Raw genomic sequence first — 19,242 nt, 5'->3', positions numbered from 1 at the left:
ACACTCCCCTGTGGCACACCTGAAATCACTCTTACTTTGGAAGACTTCTCTCCATTGAGAATGACATGCTGCGTTCTGTTATCTAGGAACTCCTCAATCCAATCACACAATTGGTCTGATAGTCCATATGCTCTTACTTTGTTCATTAAACTGTGGGGAACTGTATCGAACGCCTAGCGGAAGTCAAGAAACACGGCATCTACCTGTGAACCCGTGTCTATGGCCCTCTGAGTCTCATGGACGAATAGCGCGAGCTGGGTTTCACACGACCGTCTTTTTCGAAACCCATGCTGATTCCTACAGAGTAGACTTCTAGTCTCCAGGAAAGTTATTATACTCGAACATAATACATGTTCCAAAATTCTACAACTGATCGACGTTAGAGATATAGGTCTATAGTTCTGCACATCTGTTCAACGTCCCTTCTTGAAAACGGGGATGACCTGTGCCCTTTTCCAATCATTTGGAACGCTACGCTCTTCTAGAGACCTACGGTACACCGCTGCAAAAAGGGGGGCAAGTTCCTTCGCGTAGTCTGTGTAAAATAAAACTGGTATCCCATCAGGTCCAGCGGCCTTTCCTCTTTTGAGCGATTTTAATTGTTTCTCTATCCCTCTGTCGTCTATTTCGATATCTACCATTTTGTCATCTGTGCGACAATCTAGAGAAGGAACTACAGTGCAGTCTTCCTCTGTGAAACAGCTTTGGAAAAAGACATTTAGTATTTCGGCCTTTAGTCTGTCATCCTCTGTTTCAGTACCATTTTGGTCACAGAGTGCCTGGAAATTTTGTTTTGATCCACCTACCACTTTGACATAAGACCAGAATTTCTTAGGATTTTCTGCCAAGTCAGTACATAGAACTTTACTTTCGAATTCATTGAACGCCTCTCGCATAGCCCTCTTCACACTACATTTCGCTTCGCGTAATTTTTGTTTGTCTGCAAGGCTTCTTTCCAAACAGATCAAAGTTTTTCTTGCAAAGCAATCCATTAACTACCTTAAACTGTCCTTTCACATCCTCTGACCGATGTAAGGCAAGCATAATGCGAGATGTCTTGGCGTCCTTCTTCTGCTCAGCAGAGAGATCCTGGAGTGCAGCGAGACAGTCACTATCTTCATCAAAGTCTTGATGGTCTTGCACAGGGTTTCTTGAGAGACAGTCGGCATCTTGGTGTTTTCTTCCACTTCTGTGCACTATGGTACTGTTATAATCTAGAAGACGTAGTGCCCACCTGGCGAGTTGTCCTGTTGGAGCCTTAAGACCTGTCAACCAACAAAGTGAATGATGGTCTGTAACAACTGTCAATGGCCTTCCATAGAGATACTGTTGAAATTTGTGCATGGCCCAAATCACAGCAAGACATTCTCTTTCTGTAGTTGAGTAGTTTTTTTTTTGGCTTTTGTAAGTGCCCTAGAAGCGTAGGCTATAACCTTCTCTTTGCCAGCTGAAATTTGCACCAGAACAGCACCAATCCCATACCCGTTGGCATATGTGTGTAGTTCTGTAGGTGCTCTCTCATCATACAGACCAAGTACAGGGTCAGTCATCAGAAATTTTTGCAGCACATCGAAAGAATCTTCTTGAGTACAACCCCAGATAAATTTAGCAATAGATTTTAACAACTCTTGGAGTGGCCTGCCTTTGATACAAAAGTATTTGATAAAACAATGGTAATAAGAACATAACCCGAGGAATCTTCTCAAATCTCTAATATTTTTGGGAATCGGAAATTCCGTTATAGATCACACCTTTTCTTGGCCTGGCCGCACACCTTCATTTGACACAAGGTGTCCAAGTATTTTGATTTATTTTGCTCCAAAGAGACGCTTTCTTGGATTAAGTTTCAGTCCGCCTTGTTGTAGACTTTTCAATACGGCCCTCAGTCTTTTTATATGTTCATCAAATGTCTCTGAGAACACTATAATGCCATCTAAATAACAAATACACATCGTTCAAAAGTTGCTGGTGCATTGCACATACCAAACGGCATTACCTTAAACTCATACAGGCCTTCATGGGTGATGAATGCAGTTTTCTCATGCATCTACTTCAATTTGCCAGTATCCCGAGTACATGTCCACGGTTGAGAAAAACTTAGCCCCCCTTCAGACAATCCAGTGTATCGTCAATTTGTAGAAGAGGGTAGACTTTTTTTTAGTTATCTTGTTAAGCTTCATGTAATCAACACAAAAGTGCCAACTGCCATCCTTCTTCCTGACGAGGACCACTGGTGACAACCATGGGCTCAGCAAAGGCTGAATTATGTCATTTTTCATCATTTTCTCTCTCTCGACCTGAATTATTCGACGTTCCGCCTGGAATACTTCACAGCTTGTGAACTTCTCCTCGTTGTTCTCATATCATTGCTTGGCACAAATAGAAAAATACGTTAGCCAGACACATGGTGTCATCCCATTTGTTAAATTTGGCTATACGCTCATATACCTTCAACCATTTGTTTGGATCTTGGCCATTATCACCAGAGAACCTGGAAGGATGTCTCATGTGGTGGCACACAGTTGCTGTCATCGTAACGTCCTTTTCTTCTTCTGTCTCTGGTAGATTGCGATCTGTTGAATATGGCTCAAACTCAGGTTTCTCACCACATAAACGGCTGCTCTCGTGGCGTGATGGGAGCCCCTGTGTCGTCGATAATGTGTGCTATCACAAGTTTCACTACCCAGTGCCTTCACCAGAATAATGTCACATAGAAGAAGGTGTAATTAGATGAATGACAAACACTAACTTCACTTAACGAAGGTTTATTCAGCACTTGCACTTACAAGAGTGCAGAGTGAACTGCCTCTGGTCAGAACACTTACAGTATACAGGGTGTTACAAAAATGTACGGCCAAACTTTCAGGAAACATTCCTCACGCTTAATTTCCATGTTACAGCTCATTTTAGTTTCATCAGTATGTACTGTACTTCCTCGATTCACCGCCAGTTGGCCCAATTGAAGGAAGGTAATGTTGACTTCGGTGCTTGTGATGACATGCGACTCATTGCTCTACAGTACTAGCATCAAGCACATCAGTACGTAGCATCAACAGGTTAGTGTTCATCACGAATGTGGTTTTGCAGTCGGTGCAATGTTTACAAATGCGGAGTTGGCAGATACCCATTTGATGTATGGATTAGCATGGGGCATGTCCCGACAGGAAGACGTTCAAAGCAATTCATCAGCGTCTTAGGGAGCACGGAACATTCCAGCCTATGACTAGCGACTGGGGAAGACCTTGAACGACGAGGACACCTGCAATGGACGAGGCAATTCTTCGTGCAGTTGACGATAACTTTAATGTCAGCGTCAGAGAAGTTGCTGCTGTACAAGGTAACGTTGACCATGTCACTGTATGGAGAGTGCTACGGGAGAGCCAGTTGTTTCCGTACCATGTACAGCGTGTGCAGGCACTATCAGCAGCTGATTGGCCTCCACGGGTACACTTCTGCGAATGGTTCATCCAACAATGTGTCAATCCTCATTTCAGTGCAAATGTTCTCTTTACGGATGAGGCTTCATTCCAACATGATCAAATTGTAAATTTTCACAATCAACATGTGTGGGCTGACGAGAATCCGCATGCAATTGTGCAATCACGTCATCAACACAGATTTTCTGTGAACGTTTGGGCAGGCATTGTTGGTGATGTCTTGATTGGGCCCCATGTTCTTCCACCTACGCTCAGTGGACCACGTTATCATGATTTCGTATGGGATACTCTACCTGTGCTGCTAGAACATGTGACTTTACGAGTACGACACATGTGGTTCATGCACGATGGAGCTCTTGCACATTTCAGTCGAAGTGTTCTCAACAACAGATTCGGTGACCGATGGATTGGTAGAGGCGGACCAATTCCATGGCCTCCACGCTCTCCTGACCTCAACCCTCTTGACTTTGATTTATGGGGGCATTTGAAAGCTCTTGTCTACGCAACCTCGGTACCAAATGTAGAGACTCTTCGTGCTCGTATTGTGGATGGCTGTGATACAATACGCCATTCTCCAGGGCTGCATCAGCGCATCAGGGATTCCATGCGACGGAGGGTGGATGCATGTATCATCGCTAATGGAGGACATTTTGAACATTTCCTGTAACAAAGTGTTTGAAGTCACGCTGGTATGTTGTGTTGCTGTGCGTTTCCATTCCATGATTAATGTGATTTGAAGAGAAGTAATAAAATGAGCTCTAACATGGAAAGTAAGTGTTTCCAGACACATGTCCACATAACATATTTTCTTTCTTTGTGTGTGAGGAATGTTTCCTGAAAGTTTGGCCGTACTATTTTGTAACACCCTGTATATACAGCTACAGAACATTCCAGTAGAATGATTCTTGACATTTCTGGATACTTCTAGAATGTACTCGAACCAGTTATAGAAATTGAAATTGTACAGTCCATATGAGTTTTGAACTCACGACCCTCCATGCAACAGTTCAGTATCATAACCACTACATCAGGGTGCTACTCAGCTTCTTCTGTGACAATATTCGAAATTGATTTTATTTTGTCTGTAAAGTTATCAATTTCAGATTTAATATATAACTTCTGGGTTTATTTATTACCCATTTTAAAACTTTACAGTACAATTGATAACAAGCTCTTTCAAGGGGATCGTTTGATACTGTTAATGAGGAATGTAATTCTCTCTTAGTCTTGCAAGAAATTTTAATAACTAACGTAATCCATGGAAGAACTCTCAGTGCTCTTCCTGACTTTTATTTTTGGAAAAGTCATTTCAGATAGAGAGATGAATTCATTTAAGAAAAAAAAAATCAAATTTATCATTACATAGGTTATACTCTGTACTGGATCCCAATCAGCCTGTGACGAACAGTAATTAAAAGCAGAAAGAGTTTGTGTTTTTTCATCTAAAGGACTGATAGGTGTGGGAAACTTTGTTACACAAATATATGTTGTTGACTGTAAACAGTTGGCCATCATAATCAGAAAGGCCATTTATGACTTGGCTTATAATGCACTGTTGATTCTACTTTTGTTAATGAAAATATTTTCTCCAAGCTTTTCAAAATTTTCTGCAACTGTAGTGGAGAAGATAACAATAGCAGTCAACTTGTAGGAATTCATTACATGTTCTAAGTCAGTCTGGCAATTGTTATTGGTTAAGAAGTTAACGTAGAAGTATCCTGTAACTATTAAATATCTAGTTTTGAGAAAAAAAGTTCAGCTGAGAGAGAGAGATTCGAACTTATACAGAAAAATATGAAACTTCTGTGCTGGAGCTTTCTAAACTGTAAGCACTATAACTGTTTTGCCCTTTGCAGTAATTTCAATCCCACAGACATCAAAATTTTGTTGTACAATAGTTATTTAAATTTAAAGGTTTATAAATAATTGTTTTATCAATATGAATTATAACACCACTTTCTCTCTGTTCTGCAATAATGAGTGGGAATGATGAAATTCAGCATGTGGCACAGGTTCACAGTATTTCTGCAGGCAAGTAATGCAAGAAGGCCAGTTTTACCTCTTCACAAATTATACAGAATTGTGTGCTAGAGATGGCAAGAAGTGGTTGTGTATAGTATTGGTTAAACTTTATTTTGTGCTCTTGCTGCATGAGATCATTCTGAGGAGTATACTTTTTAGTTAAAATTGTTGTGCAATTCTAAGTGAAATGAACAGGATTTTTGTTGTAGTTCGATGGTTTGTAAGCAACATCACAATACAATTCTTTATATGTGTATGATTGTGTATTTTGATGCAGGGTATTATTGTTTTTTATGAAAAAAATTAAAGAATGAACAAATAGAGGAGACATATATAATCCAAAGAAGAGGGGCATGTATTATACCTGATTCATTTAGTAAATACCAGACTGTCACGCAAATTAAGAACAGATGTTGCAACAGACAAGCTTTGCTTCAAGGAGATATTTACAGGTACCGAAAGATAGTCATATAACATTATTGACGTTGAGACCGAGAGGGACTGTTCAACTGCACAATTGGAAAGGGTTTTCACCCTCCACACATAAGTCCTTCACCTCGAGGACAGCTACGTATCAAAGAGCTGGAGAGATCACCAGTTTGGGAAGATCTGCCACATCCCAGTTGTACAAGGGAAAATTGGAAAGTAACACTCAATAATTTAATTACCAAAAGGGTCAGTAGGTAACAAAACAAAGAAATCACAAATGAACTTACATCTTTTACCTACTTTTCTACATAGTCACCAACACTCTCAACACATTTTCCAATCATGGTAGCAGTTTCAATTTTCCCCGTTCGTAAAAGTTCCATTTTGTTGGAGTAGAGCCACCTGCAGACTATTGATTTAACTTTTGCATCTGTGGCAAAGCATTGGCCAGCCAGAAATTTCCTCATTGGACCAGTCAGATGTAAGTATGATGTTGCAAGGTCTGGACTGTATAGTGGATGCTGGAGCACCTCCCACCCAACTAGGGCAATTTTCTCATGAACCGAAGCAGCAACATGAGGGTGAGTATTGTCATAAAGAAGTTTGACACCATCAACATTAATGTTGCAGCGTTTGTGATGAAGGGCACAACATATCTTATCCAAAGTTTTAATGTAGGCTGCAACATTCACAGTGGTCCCAATGTCCATCAAATTCTACCAGCAACACACCATATATATTCCTGAACACTGTTGGAACATTTTCGTAGATTAAGTCACTTGGAATTTTTTTCATACTGGGGAACCAGCATGTTTTAACTCCATAGAGGCCTGCTCGGTTTTGGGTATGTAGTGATACACCCACGTCTCACCGCCAATGATGATTCCTTTCAGAAAGTCGTGCCCTTTTGCAACGTAACACATTAAGTGATCCAATCATGTCATCATTTGCTGGCCCTTGTGATTGTCTGTCAGGTTCTTAGGCACCCACCAAGCACTAAATTCATGAAATTTCAATGTTTCCTGAACAATATCATACACTCCACCGTAGATAATGTAGAACTGCTGTGATAAGCTTTGCAGTTGCTTATGCCAGTTGTTCAGTGGTTCTGACATTCTGTGGGATTGCAGCTGTTACTGGCTGCCTGAAGTGTGGTGTATCACTAAGGTTAACACAGCTCTCTTGCAAGAATGCATGCCATCTGAAGACATTGCTACGGTCCATACAGTTGTCCCCATGTACACCACGCATGTCCCTGTCAGGCTTCTCTTGCTAGAGCTGCACATGAAAACAAAATACCCTCTGTAGTGCAAATTTAAAACTATATTATCATAAAATTTCATTATTCCAGCTGTAATACCAGGGCAGGAAAAAGTTATTGCCTGTACTAATTTATGAAATTTCAATGTTTCCTGAACAATATCATACACTGCAATGTAGAAAATGTAGAACTGCTGTGATAAGGTTTGCAGTTGAAAGATCTACCAAGCTTCTTGTGAGATGAAAGTGCATTCCGCTCATCATTGTAAGGTGTTTCACTTATTGTATTCCTGACACAATGCAATCTTCGTCAGATCCTGTTCCAGACCAAATGCTCCATAGTGTGGTATCTTCCTCTTGTCCTTTCATCTAGAATTCTTCTTCCTCGGTAGTTTTGATAGCTGTTGTCAAACTACCTTTTCCTCACAATATATGTCCCGTCCTGTCTGCTTTTCTTTTATTTACCTGGTTTGCTCCTTTAACCTTTCCAGCACTTCACACTACTTCCATGTATTCTCTCTATTCAACTCCAAACATACATCTTGAATGGCCTCAATTCTCTCTCTTCTTCAATGTCCAACTTTCACAGCTGTACAGAAAAACTTCACACAAGGCATTTAGCCGACCTCTTTCTTAACACCGACCACAATTTGCCACATAATGAATGTGTGTGTGTGTGTGTGGGGGGGGGGGGGGGGGGGGGGGGGGGGGGGAAGCTTGCTTTGCCATTGGAATTCTTGATCTCATTTCTTTCACTCATCAGGTTATTGATTAGAATGTTCCTCAAATATCTTGACTGCGCAATCTGGCCATTTTAACCTTTCATTGTTTTTACTTTCATTTCTTATTTGTGATGAAATCTCATCTCTTTAGTTTTCTTTGTGTTGATTGTCATTCTGTACTCTTGCAGTCCTCTGTCAGGTTTGGATAACGTTCTTGGAAAAGATACTGTTTTTACAATGTTGTTTTATCTGCAAGCACTATCATGCCATCAGTAGGTCTGATGTAGTTGAGTTCCTGGCCTCCTATGCTTACTTCTTCATTCTCTACTTCTAGTGTCTTCATTATCAAGTCTTTAATATGAAGAATAAACAGAGCTAGTGAAAAATAACAATCCGATTTCAACCCGGTTTGTCATACCATTTCTTACCTTCATGGTTGCTTTCTGCCTTGTATCCTTAATTAGTCTCCTGTCTTTCTAATTCACCTCCTTCAATTTTAGAATTACTCTGGCTTTTCTTATTTCCTAGATCAAAAGCCATTTCTAGGTCTGTGAATCACATACCTATTCTTTTCCCTGTTTCAACATACCTGTCACATTCCCAATGTTGTGATCTTCAGAAGTCCAGAAATTGATTTGATGTAGATCTCCATGCTTGTGTAGCATGTCCCAATTGTTCATGTCTGTATAGCTGTAACAATTTACACTATTTTTAACCTTTTTGGTGTATTAATCTCCAATAGAGCTGTGTAATGGTGCCCTTGTAATCAAGGCTGCTACAGCGCAAGAAGCAGCTAAGTTTCTGTGGCCCCCTTGCCGATTCTGCATTGATGTTAAAACTGAATAATATTCTTCGTTGACTGACTTTGTGTGTGTGTGTGTGTGCGCATCCACTCTCCGTAAATTGCACACTAGAACTGTACTTGAGATTCTACATCTACATCCTTCTAATCTTATCCTCACAATGCCTATTTGAGCAATACGTAGGAGATTGTAGCATATTCCTAGAGTCATCATTTAAAGTCAATTCTTGGAACTGTGTTAATAGATTTTCTTGTGATAGTTTACGTCTGTCTTCAGTATCTCTGTGACACACTCCCATAGATTGAGCAAACCTGTGATCATTCATGCTGCCCTTCTCTGTATACATTCAATATCCTTTGTCAGTCATATTTGGTGTGGATCCCACACATTTGAAGAATACTCTAGGATGGGTTTCATAAATGATTTATAAGTAATCTCCTATGTAGACTGATTGCACTTCCCCAGTATTCTACCAATAAACAGAAGGCTATCACCTGCTTTACCCATGATTGGGCCTATGTGACCATTCAATCTCATATTCCTACAAAGTGTAACACCCAGGTATTTGTATGTGTTAACTGATTCCAGCAGTGACTCATTGATATTATAATAGTCACAGGATACTATGTTTTTCTCGTTTTGTGAAGTGCACAATTTTGCATTCTGAACATTGGGAGCAAGTTGCCCATCTTTGCACCACTTTGAAATCTTATCAAAATCTGTCAATATTTATACAGCTTCAGCATCATCTGCTAAAAGCCTGATGTTACTATTAATTTGTGTGCAAAATCATTAATATACAACATTAACAGCAAGGGTCCCAATTCACTTACCTTGGGCTAACCCGAAGTTACTTCAACATCTAGTGATGACTCTCCATCCAAGATAACATGCTGCATCCTCCCTACCAAAAAGTCCTCAATCCAGTCACAAATTTCACTTGATACCTCATATGATTGTACTTTTGACAATAAGCGTAGATGTGGTAGTGAATCTAATGCTCTTTGGAAGTCAAGAAATACTGCGTCGACCTGATTGCCTTGATCCAAAGCTTTCAGTATGTCATGCAAGAAAAGTGCAAGTTGCGTTTCACATGATCAAAGTTTTTGTAATCCATGCTGGTTGGCATGGAGGACGTCGTTCTGTGCAAGATACTTCATTATGTTGTAGCTCAGAATATGGTCGAAGAGTCTGCAACAAATCAATGTCAAGTGTATTGGATGGTAATTTCGTGGATCACTTCTGCTATCCTTCTTGTCGAAGGGTATGACCTGCGCCTTTTTCTAAGAACTAGGCACTGCTTTTTATTCAAGGATCGAGGATAGATTATAGTCAGAAGAGGGGGCAACCCAGCCTCAGATCCAGTGTAGAATCTGGCAGGGATACCTTTGCGCACTAGAGCTTTCTTCAGTTGTAATGATTTCAGCTGTTTCTCAACAGTAATACACTCCTGGAAATTGAAATAAGAACACCGTGAATTCATTGTCCCAGGAAGGGGAAACTTTATTGACACATTCCTGGGGTCAGATACATCACATGATCACACTGACAGAACCACAGGCACATAGACACAGGCAACAGAGCATGCACAATATCGGCACTAGTACAGTGTATATCCACCTTTCGCAGCAATGCAGGCTGCTATTCTCCCATGGAGACGATCGTAGAGATGCTGGATGTAGTCCTGTGGAACGGCTTGCCATGCCATTTCCACCTGGCGCCTCAGTTGGACCAGCGTTCGTGCTGGACGTGCAGACCGCGTGAGACGACGCTTCATCCAGTCCCAAACATGCTCAATGGGGGACAGATCCGGAGATCTTGCTGGCCAGGGTAGTTGACTTACACCTTCTAGAGCACGTTGGGTGGCACGGGATACATGCGGACGTGCATTGTCCTGTTGGAACAGCAAGTTCCCTTGCCGGTCTAGGGATGGTAGAACGATGGGTTCGATGACAGTTTGGATGTACCGTGCACTATTCAGTGTCCCCTCGACGATCACCAGTGGTGTACGGCCAGTGTAGGAGATCGCTCCCCACACCATGATGCCGGGTGTTGGCCCTGTGTGCCTCGGTCGTATGCAGTCCTGATTGTGGCGCTCACCTGCACGGCGCCAAACACGCATACGACCATCATTGGCACCAAGGCAGAAGTGACTCTCATTGCTGAAGACGACACGTCTCCATTCGTCCCTCCATTCACACCTGTCGCGACACCACTGGAGGCGGGCTGCACGATGTTGTGGCGTGAGCGGAAGACGGCCTAACGGTGTGCGGGACCGTAGCCCAGCTTCATGGAGACGGTTGCGAATGGTCCTCGCCGATACCCCAGGAGCAACAGTGTCCCTAATTTGCTGGGAAGTGGCGGTGCGGTCCCCTACGGCACTGCGTAGGATCCTACCGTCTTGGCGTGCATCCGTGCGTCGCTGTGGTCCGGTCCCAGGTCTACGGGCACGTGCACCTTCCGCCAACCACTGGCGACAACATCGATGTACTGTGGAGACCTCACGCCCCACGTGTTGAGCAATTCGGCTGTACGTCCACCCGGCCTCCCACATGCCCACTATACGCCCTCGCTCAAAGTCCGTCAACTGCACATACGGTTCACGTCCACGCTGTCGCGGCATGCTACCAGTGTTAAAGACTGCGATGGAGCTCCGTATGCCACAGCAAACCGGCTGACACTGACGGCGGCGGTGCACAAATGCTGCGCAGCTAGCGCCATTCGACGGCCAACACCGCGGTTCCTGGTGTGTCCGCTGTGCCGTGCGTGTGATCATTGCTTGTACAGCCCTCTCGCAGTGTCCGGAGCAAGTATGGTGGGTCTGACACACCGGTGTCAATGTGTTCTTTTTTCCATTTCCAGGAGTGTACTTATTTCATCCATCTTTTCATGGTATGAGCATTAAATTGTGGCAATGCTCATGGGTTTACCTTTGTAAAGGAACGTTTGAAAATAGACTTAAGCTTTTGCTTTGCTACCCTCAGTTTCAGTTCCTGTGTCATTCACTAGGGCTGGACACTAACCTGGGTGCCACTAATGACCTTTACATATGACCAGAATTTATTTGAGTTCCATGAAAAATCATTTGACAGTATTCTGCTACAGTAGTCATTGAATGTATCATAAATTGCTCTCTTGACAGCCAAACACGTTTCACTTAGCATTTCTCTATCTATAACCCTATGCTTTGGTTTACACCTATTATGCAGTAATCTATTTCCTAAGAAGTTTCTTTACAGTGACTGTATTCCATGGAGGTGCCCACTATGGGCTGTTCTATCGGATACATATCTATCCAGTATGTGGTTAACTATTCTTTTAAACACTCGAGCCATAGTTTCTCTACATGCTCCTGCCCTGTGATGAAAGTTTCAGGTTCCTCATTGAGATATGGCACTACTGACTTTTTATCCTGTTTATTGAAGATATATATGTTTCTTGTTGTTTAATTGTCCTTTGTACTTTGGTAATCATTGTTGCCACAACTGCATGGTCACTGATACCATTTTCGATGTGGGCATCCTCAAAGAGTTCAGAATACTGTAATTAATAGTGCAGTTTGCTGGAAATTCTTTTCTCCTGTTCATTGGCATTGCTCTTGTCTCTCGAGAACTTTGTAAACAAAGATTTCTTCAAAATTGTCTCTATAGATCAGCCAGAGTCTGCCTAAGTGCAATGACAGATTGCTCGACAAAAACTAGTTGCTAGGTCCAGAAAAAATATGAGGAAAAATAATAAAATGCAATTCTGTAGAGAGTAATAATTTTCCTTTGATGAAATAGGACCGTGACTCCAGTTCCACGGTATCGAACCAATTTTCGACGATACCAACAGTCTGCAGTGCATCATATTACATAGAAATAGGAAAGCATATATCGTTGAATCAATGTACCTTTCAAACAAAACTTAAGCATGTGTTCTCACATTAGTTAATTCTCTCAACAAATTCAATTGATTCTGATGATACTTCTACTGTAACAATAAGTTAAACTTTCCATCTAACAGAATTTTCATAATGACTGACTTCAGCAATATGAAAGACATGTGTTGTAGAAACTAGTCTATTCTTCATGAATACTCCAGGGTCATCCAGATTTGACATATTCAGGAATTGAAAGACAATTGTGAAATGTCCTGAGATATTACAATGTAAAAGAACTGTTAGAAGAGACTACTAACACCAGCCTTTGTATTGAGGACAGCTTTGTCTTCCCCTTTTAGAGGATATGACCCATGTTAGAGCCAGTGTGTTCTACCCAACCTAACTGTGCTAGACACTCAGAATCATATAGTGTCGATCTGTGGCTGTACGTCATATGTAGAAGAAAGGAAATTCAGTAAGGTGACCAGAAACATTCCTTACAGTGAAATAAGCACTCAAGTCAATAGCACCACCAAGCGTCACTGCTTTTTTGGCACGACAGTGAAAAAAAATTGACATCTAAATTTAATGTTTTTCTCAAAGGTGTTGAAAGTGGAACAAATTTCCTTGTGTGTAACTCCACTCTCGTCCATGTATTCGCATTTAAATTCTCAACGATCCAGTAAGTTATTCAATATGATACTCTTGTGACAACAAAAGCTTAGTACAGAAAATACTGAACCGAAATTTACTGTGCTGTCAGTTGCAAAACTGCCGGTGACCCACTAAATGAGAATGTTATGAAGAAGCAGAAAGCCACTGATACCCCTGTACTGAAGTGTGTAACTTACACATAAAGGCTGACCTCAATAGGGAGATAGTTAAAGATGAGGTGGCCGTATTTATCAACAATGAATACCACTATTCATTTCGCCTTCTCGCCCTATTGCAAGCAGTTGTATGTTTATGTGCACATGTCATATGTGGTAATCATATGTCCACTGTACTTGCTTTTGATGGAGATTTAGGTCTTTTTGACTTGTAAACCTACTCTCTCATATGCTCCTTTATGGGATTTTAATGTACATAACATGCTATGGAGTCCTTCCAGTACCATCTTTCCTTGAGATCAAGCTGTTGAGAGCCTCGCATGTACAGCAGTTTTAAATCATCTTATCAGATGGCAGAACACAAACTTAAGCACTGCTATGGATTCATGCTTTCCATCCTGACCTCTGAACCCTCTTGTACCCTCAGTGATATTGCTGAATGAAAAGTGGTTAATGATTTGTACTCCAATAGCAACAACTGCGTAATCAAATGAATCAACATATTGAAGGACTTGAAGCTTTTCATGCACACTTTCGTAATTTGCTTTATTTGTGTTTCTTTATTTCTTGAAGTTCTCTGCTAGATTTTCCGAGTGATCCCATTTGCCCACAAAAACATAGCAAACACTTCTTTGCTCTTTACAAATGGATGACAGTACCAAGGACCAAGCTGCCCGAGATGGCAGTCATGTGTGCATGAGGTGTGCTTCCTTGTTTGAATGAATGTGTGTGTGTTTCCTTTCCTGGAGAAGGCTTTGGCCAAAAGCTAATGTGTAAGTGTCTTTTCGTTGTGCCTGTCTGCAATTCATCATGTCATCTTTACGGTGAGTAGCAATCTATCTGTCCCTGTGTTGCTGATACTTATGAGTGTTATTTATTTATTTAGTCTCACATTTATTGAACATATAAATCTAGCAACAATCAGACCTGAATCAGTTTTGCTTCTTCTCTACATCTCTGCAGTGTATTTGTGTTCTCCAGAATACCTCCATTCTTAAATGGAGTCTCTACTTACATCTTAAGTACAATAATCTTTTTGCATATAGTCATAATATTTTATATCTGATCAGCTTTTTTATGTGTTATTGCTGATTTTCATACTTTTTTAAGTGTCCACAGGCATCTTATCATCTGTTCCACTTGCATCTAGATCTGCGATGGCATCATCTTATTTTAAGTGTACAGATAGACAGCTATAAATGTGGAACAGACACGCTGCTTGATTCTTTGACACCCAGCTTCAGTGAAACAAGATGCAGTAACTTTAGCAGTGAAACAGAGAAGAACATTTTGTTGCTGATAACAGACCTTGTGATGCTTGCAGTTGCCAGATTTGGAAAGGTATGTTGCATTACCCTCTGTAATAAATATATTGCCTGCAGTTCACATTCAGTAGCAAATTCCAAGTTGTGTAAACCTAGAATGAAATTCTGTCCTGTATTGTATTACCCTGGTTCTCTGCATCCATGTTTTGCCAGAAAATGTGTACAGCAGAGCCATTAAGATACCGTATTTACTCGAATGTAAGCCACACTCGTATCTAATCCGCACCTGAAAAATGAGACTAGAAATCAAGGAAAAAAAAAATTTTGCCCGAATCTAAGCCACACCTGAAATTTGAGGCTTGAAATTCAAGGGGAAAGAAAAGTTTTAGACTGCACCTCCAAATCGAAACAAAGTTGGTCCATTGTAACATGAGGCACAATTGAGGTTGAATGGATGAAGATACAGTTACAGTAGTTTGGTTCGAATTGTAAGCTTAGCAGTTAAGCTTTACCAGGTAGCCACTGCTATGTGTCAGGCGCTCCGTCCGTATTTATACGGGTACCCTTCCTTTTTGAGGTGCTTCGCCTGGTTTGAATCAGTTGCTTATTTTGCTTTGATCTGATAAGTGCCGTTCTCTTTGTTATAGGTGTTTACGTCACTCTAAGCTGAAAATGCATTATTGTACTGTGTCATGCATTGTTTGTCGCATTCTGATAATGAGTGTTTACGACCTGTCGCCGCTCGTGGCATGGCTTGCTTTCGTGCATGCTACCGCTTCTTAAAAAAAAAAAAAATTGGCAAGAGACTGTTGTTGTTACTTACGCTGCTTGATTTCTTTGATAATGATCAACAAGAACCAAATAATAGAGTGCGTCTGATAGATGATGTTCTGAACGAGAGTCTGGCGAAAAAAAAAAAAATCCGTTTGAAAATCTTTGCAGACACCTGTTTAGTACATTACATTCTGCACAGAAATTAGTCATCTTAGATTTAAAAATCTATTCACTTGTCGTGCTTCATTTCTGACTGTATCACTATTCAGTAAAAGAATAATACAAATATAAACATGACATGATATGTATAATCTTCCGCGTTTGCTGTTGTCTCGCTCTAGTTTCTTAGTTTATTAGGCAGACAGGATTTAAATTAGTAGCAAACACAAAAAAATACATGGCATAATGTTTACATTCTTCTACCTTTTCATTTAATTTGTTTTCTGACACAGAGGTTTTGGCGCCAGTATTTATCTTTGTGCCTGCAAAGCATGCCTGTGTAGCGCTACATATATTCGACAGTAGAAGTTAGTTGTGCCGGGACCTACCAACATTTTTCAGAACTTCTGCTTACTTTGCACTCAATTCTAAGTCGCAGGCAGGTTTTTGGATTACAAAAACTGGAAAAAAGTGCAGCTTAGATTCGAGTAAATACGGTAAGCTTCTGTAGGGCACTATGTATGCAATACAAGTTTAACTTTGATAAACGTATTCAGAAGTGAAAGCTGTGTATTACTTTTTTGTTTTACCATTGTATTTCTTATCCAGCCTCACAAATTTACATGCCAACAATTTGCCTGAGGCACATGTAACTATCCAATGTTGGTCACCTTGACCATCTCAGCAAACTGTGCAGCTTGTCGCATTAAGTTTGAATAGTGTATTTTCCAACAGCCTCATGAAGAGGAGATGTCAGCATGTAATTATGTTGGTTCCTTGTTTAAGTATTTGAGGACTGCAAATAATCTGAAAGTTAAGATAAGGGGGACTAGGGTATTATTTTTAATAAATGCATGGATCTGTAATTATGTGTCTTTTCTGCCACATTGGATCTCATATTAAAACTGTAATTTTACAAAGAGACAGAATGGCTGGCCAATACTTAACTTGAAGAGGTGAAATTCCAGCACTGTTGATAGACTTGTTTAAAATTGAACAACTATTCTTATCTTTCTGAACTATTAGCTGCTTTGCCAAAAAGGAAGGAAGGATTGGTAGGGGAAGGTTAGAAAGGAGAGGCATGTCACTTGGGGTAAGAGTGGCCAAACTGACATATTAAAGTATACAAGGGAGGGAGATGGAGGAGGGCAAATCATATGTTGCTTGTGTGGAAAAATGTGCTCAAACCGGCCCTGGCTGTAGATAATGTCATTATGGAAATTGCCTAGCATTATATCACGCCACAGAAAAGGCACTGAATTTCTCTCCACACATAAAGTAGAAAACTGCAGAAATTGTGATTATCACAGTTCAACAATAAGCTTAGGCTGCTGTGCCTTGCATTCTGGCATGAGTCATTCTCCAACAACGACTGTGTGTGATTGACTCTGCAGTCACCATCCGCATCAGGTGACCTGCATATCACAAGGCCTAACTAGGTGACCTATGTGGTGCATATAAAACTGGAGCAAACAGATCGCTGCCTAGCTCGGAACACAGTTGACATCTTACTTTGACATTGCATCACATCCTCAGACTTTGGATTCTGGATGTTTGGCCTATTCTCTAGCCAGGAGTATTTAATACTGGTGACTGTTCAGAACTTTACCTGGATTTTCTAGAGCTGTCTTTGGCAGTTTATTAATCTAATTATTTATTACTTGGCTGTAACTAATTTTGTTCAAAGTACTGCGTAATGTTTGTGTCTTTGTGTGTTGTCAGTAAGTGCTGTGTGCTGCTGAATATAAGGAATGGATTAGCCCATTCTACAAGGTGAATGAGGATTCAAGTCACAAGTGATTGCATTGGGCTCAAAGTTGGCACGTTAAATGGTGTACATTCAGCAAAATTGGTCTTGAGTTTCTCAAGATGTGACAACAGCAAATGCAGCTTCAAAATCAAATGAGGTGCTGCAGACACAACAACAAGTACTGCAGAAGCAGAGGATGGGTCTGCAAGAAGCACTATTCCAACAGAGGATAGGTTTGCAAGAGTCTATACTTCAACAATTGCTTCACCAGAGCATAAACCACCACTTATGCCAACATTCCCATCAGAAGAAGAAGTGTGGTTTTAATTTTGAGAAGAGTGATTGTTTAAAATTATATGTTGATTCCACAGAAAAAATGATAATCCCTATTGCACAAGACGAAGAAATGTGTTTACATTAAAGACACATACCCACCTGCTCAGGTGTGAGGGTAGTCCAAATTCAGGTTGTATGTTCTCATCAAGTAGTGACAGTAATGTTATGAAAAGCAGTCGCTAAATATATGGACACCCGTCTGCATTGTCACAAAGTCCAATACAAAAGACACTTCGCCTCTTTGCATGCCAGTATGCCAGTCAGTCACTGAAAATCCAGTAGTAGACACCAGTCTATGTCATCTTCATCATAATAAAGTTCAATGTAAGAAATAACTCTGTCCCATCCAATGTGAAGACTGTTTTTGCAGACATAATAGTTCCCAAAGCCGATATTGGGAATTCATTCCCCAAATTGTGGAAGACGAGATCACTTGCTGTAGTCTGCTGTAGCTCATCACTTAATGCTGCTGAAAACTACACTATTACAGCTTTTGCATCATTAATCAATGAGAAGACCTATGAAGAAATAAGCTCACTCCCTCTCAAAGGAGTAAATCAATAGCTGTTGTGTTATAGTAAACAACAGACACAATTATGGGGTTATGACAAGTCTCCAAAATCTACAAACAAGTCTGTTGACAACTGCAATTTTTCATTGTCACTTTCCATCTAGTGCAAAATATATTAAGTCTGCATGGTTTCCAAACTTTTGCCTTTCACATGCATGGCAACATGAATATCATTTCACATATAGCACCTTTTACAAATCTGTATACCTCATCTCAAACCTTTTGACCTCTCTTTTTAATAAGGATTAGGCTGTGCCAACAACTAAAGTAATTAGCCACTCTGAAATTTTGATGTGCATGACTTATTCCAGTCGCTTTGCATCACAACCTGAAGAAAGAATTGTATCATCTCAAAAGGCAGCAGATTTTGTTACTTTTATCATTTATATCTTACCATGAACCAAATGGCAAACTAGGTATTTTTTGTAATTTCAAGTCTACTGTAAATGCTTAATGTGTGATTGATACTTATCTTATTCCTTGCACTGAGAAATTGATGCAAAAACTGATGGGTTGCCCATACTTTTCCAAAATTGATCTCGTGGATGGATATATACAACTTCCAGTGGATGTGCAATCGCAAGCTACTGTGGTCGTTAACACACCATTTCTCTCTGTCAAAATAATAAACTTACATGATCAGGGCAAACTCAGGATGTTACACCCATCCCCTAACAAACAAAGTCAAGGTGCCACCTTCAACTAAAAGTCAATACTGAGCCATTGAAGTAAGTTTACTTCACCTCTTGGGAAACTTATTGTGTCCCATGTCAAAGGGAGATGGACACAAGGGGGTAGGGGTCTATTAATCGTCATCAGTCCAAACGTATGGCGAATAATGTTACTCCGTAGGTAAATTGCAGCAATGAATAGGGAGTAATACCAGGCGCACTCGCAAGAAACCCCTTGAGTGTGAGGTTGCAAAAATCTAATGATGTTTACAGCATTTGATGCCCCACATATTGTCTACCAGACTATTCCAACCACCATTTAAGGAACAATGTGTTATCAACTGCAGGCTG

The 19,242-nt window shown here is 40.6% G+C and overlaps 1 protein-coding gene across 2 annotated transcripts in view; it reads left to right on the top strand.

The window, feature by feature from the left end:
* Nucleotides 1-19,242, top strand: part of LOC126100596 (protein MMS22-like) — a 152,720-nt gene that overhangs the window by 22,842 nt on the left and 110,636 nt on the right. For both annotated transcript variants that reach the window (XM_049911223.1, XM_049911224.1), the window contains one exon: nucleotides 14,476-14,706. In XM_049911223.1, the coding sequence (XP_049767180.1) occupies nucleotides 14,476-14,706 (231 nt within the window). The remainder of the gene's footprint in view (nucleotides 1-14,475; nucleotides 14,707-19,242) is intronic.

This window comes from Schistocerca cancellata, chromosome 9, assembly GCF_023864275.1.
Source record: "Schistocerca cancellata isolate TAMUIC-IGC-003103 chromosome 9, iqSchCanc2.1, whole genome shotgun sequence".
In the NCBI taxonomy this organism is placed as follows: domain Eukaryota; kingdom Metazoa; phylum Arthropoda; class Insecta; order Orthoptera; family Acrididae; genus Schistocerca; species Schistocerca cancellata.
The sequence above is the reverse complement of the archived record's forward strand: the minus strand, read 5'-3'. Positions and strand labels throughout refer to the sequence as shown.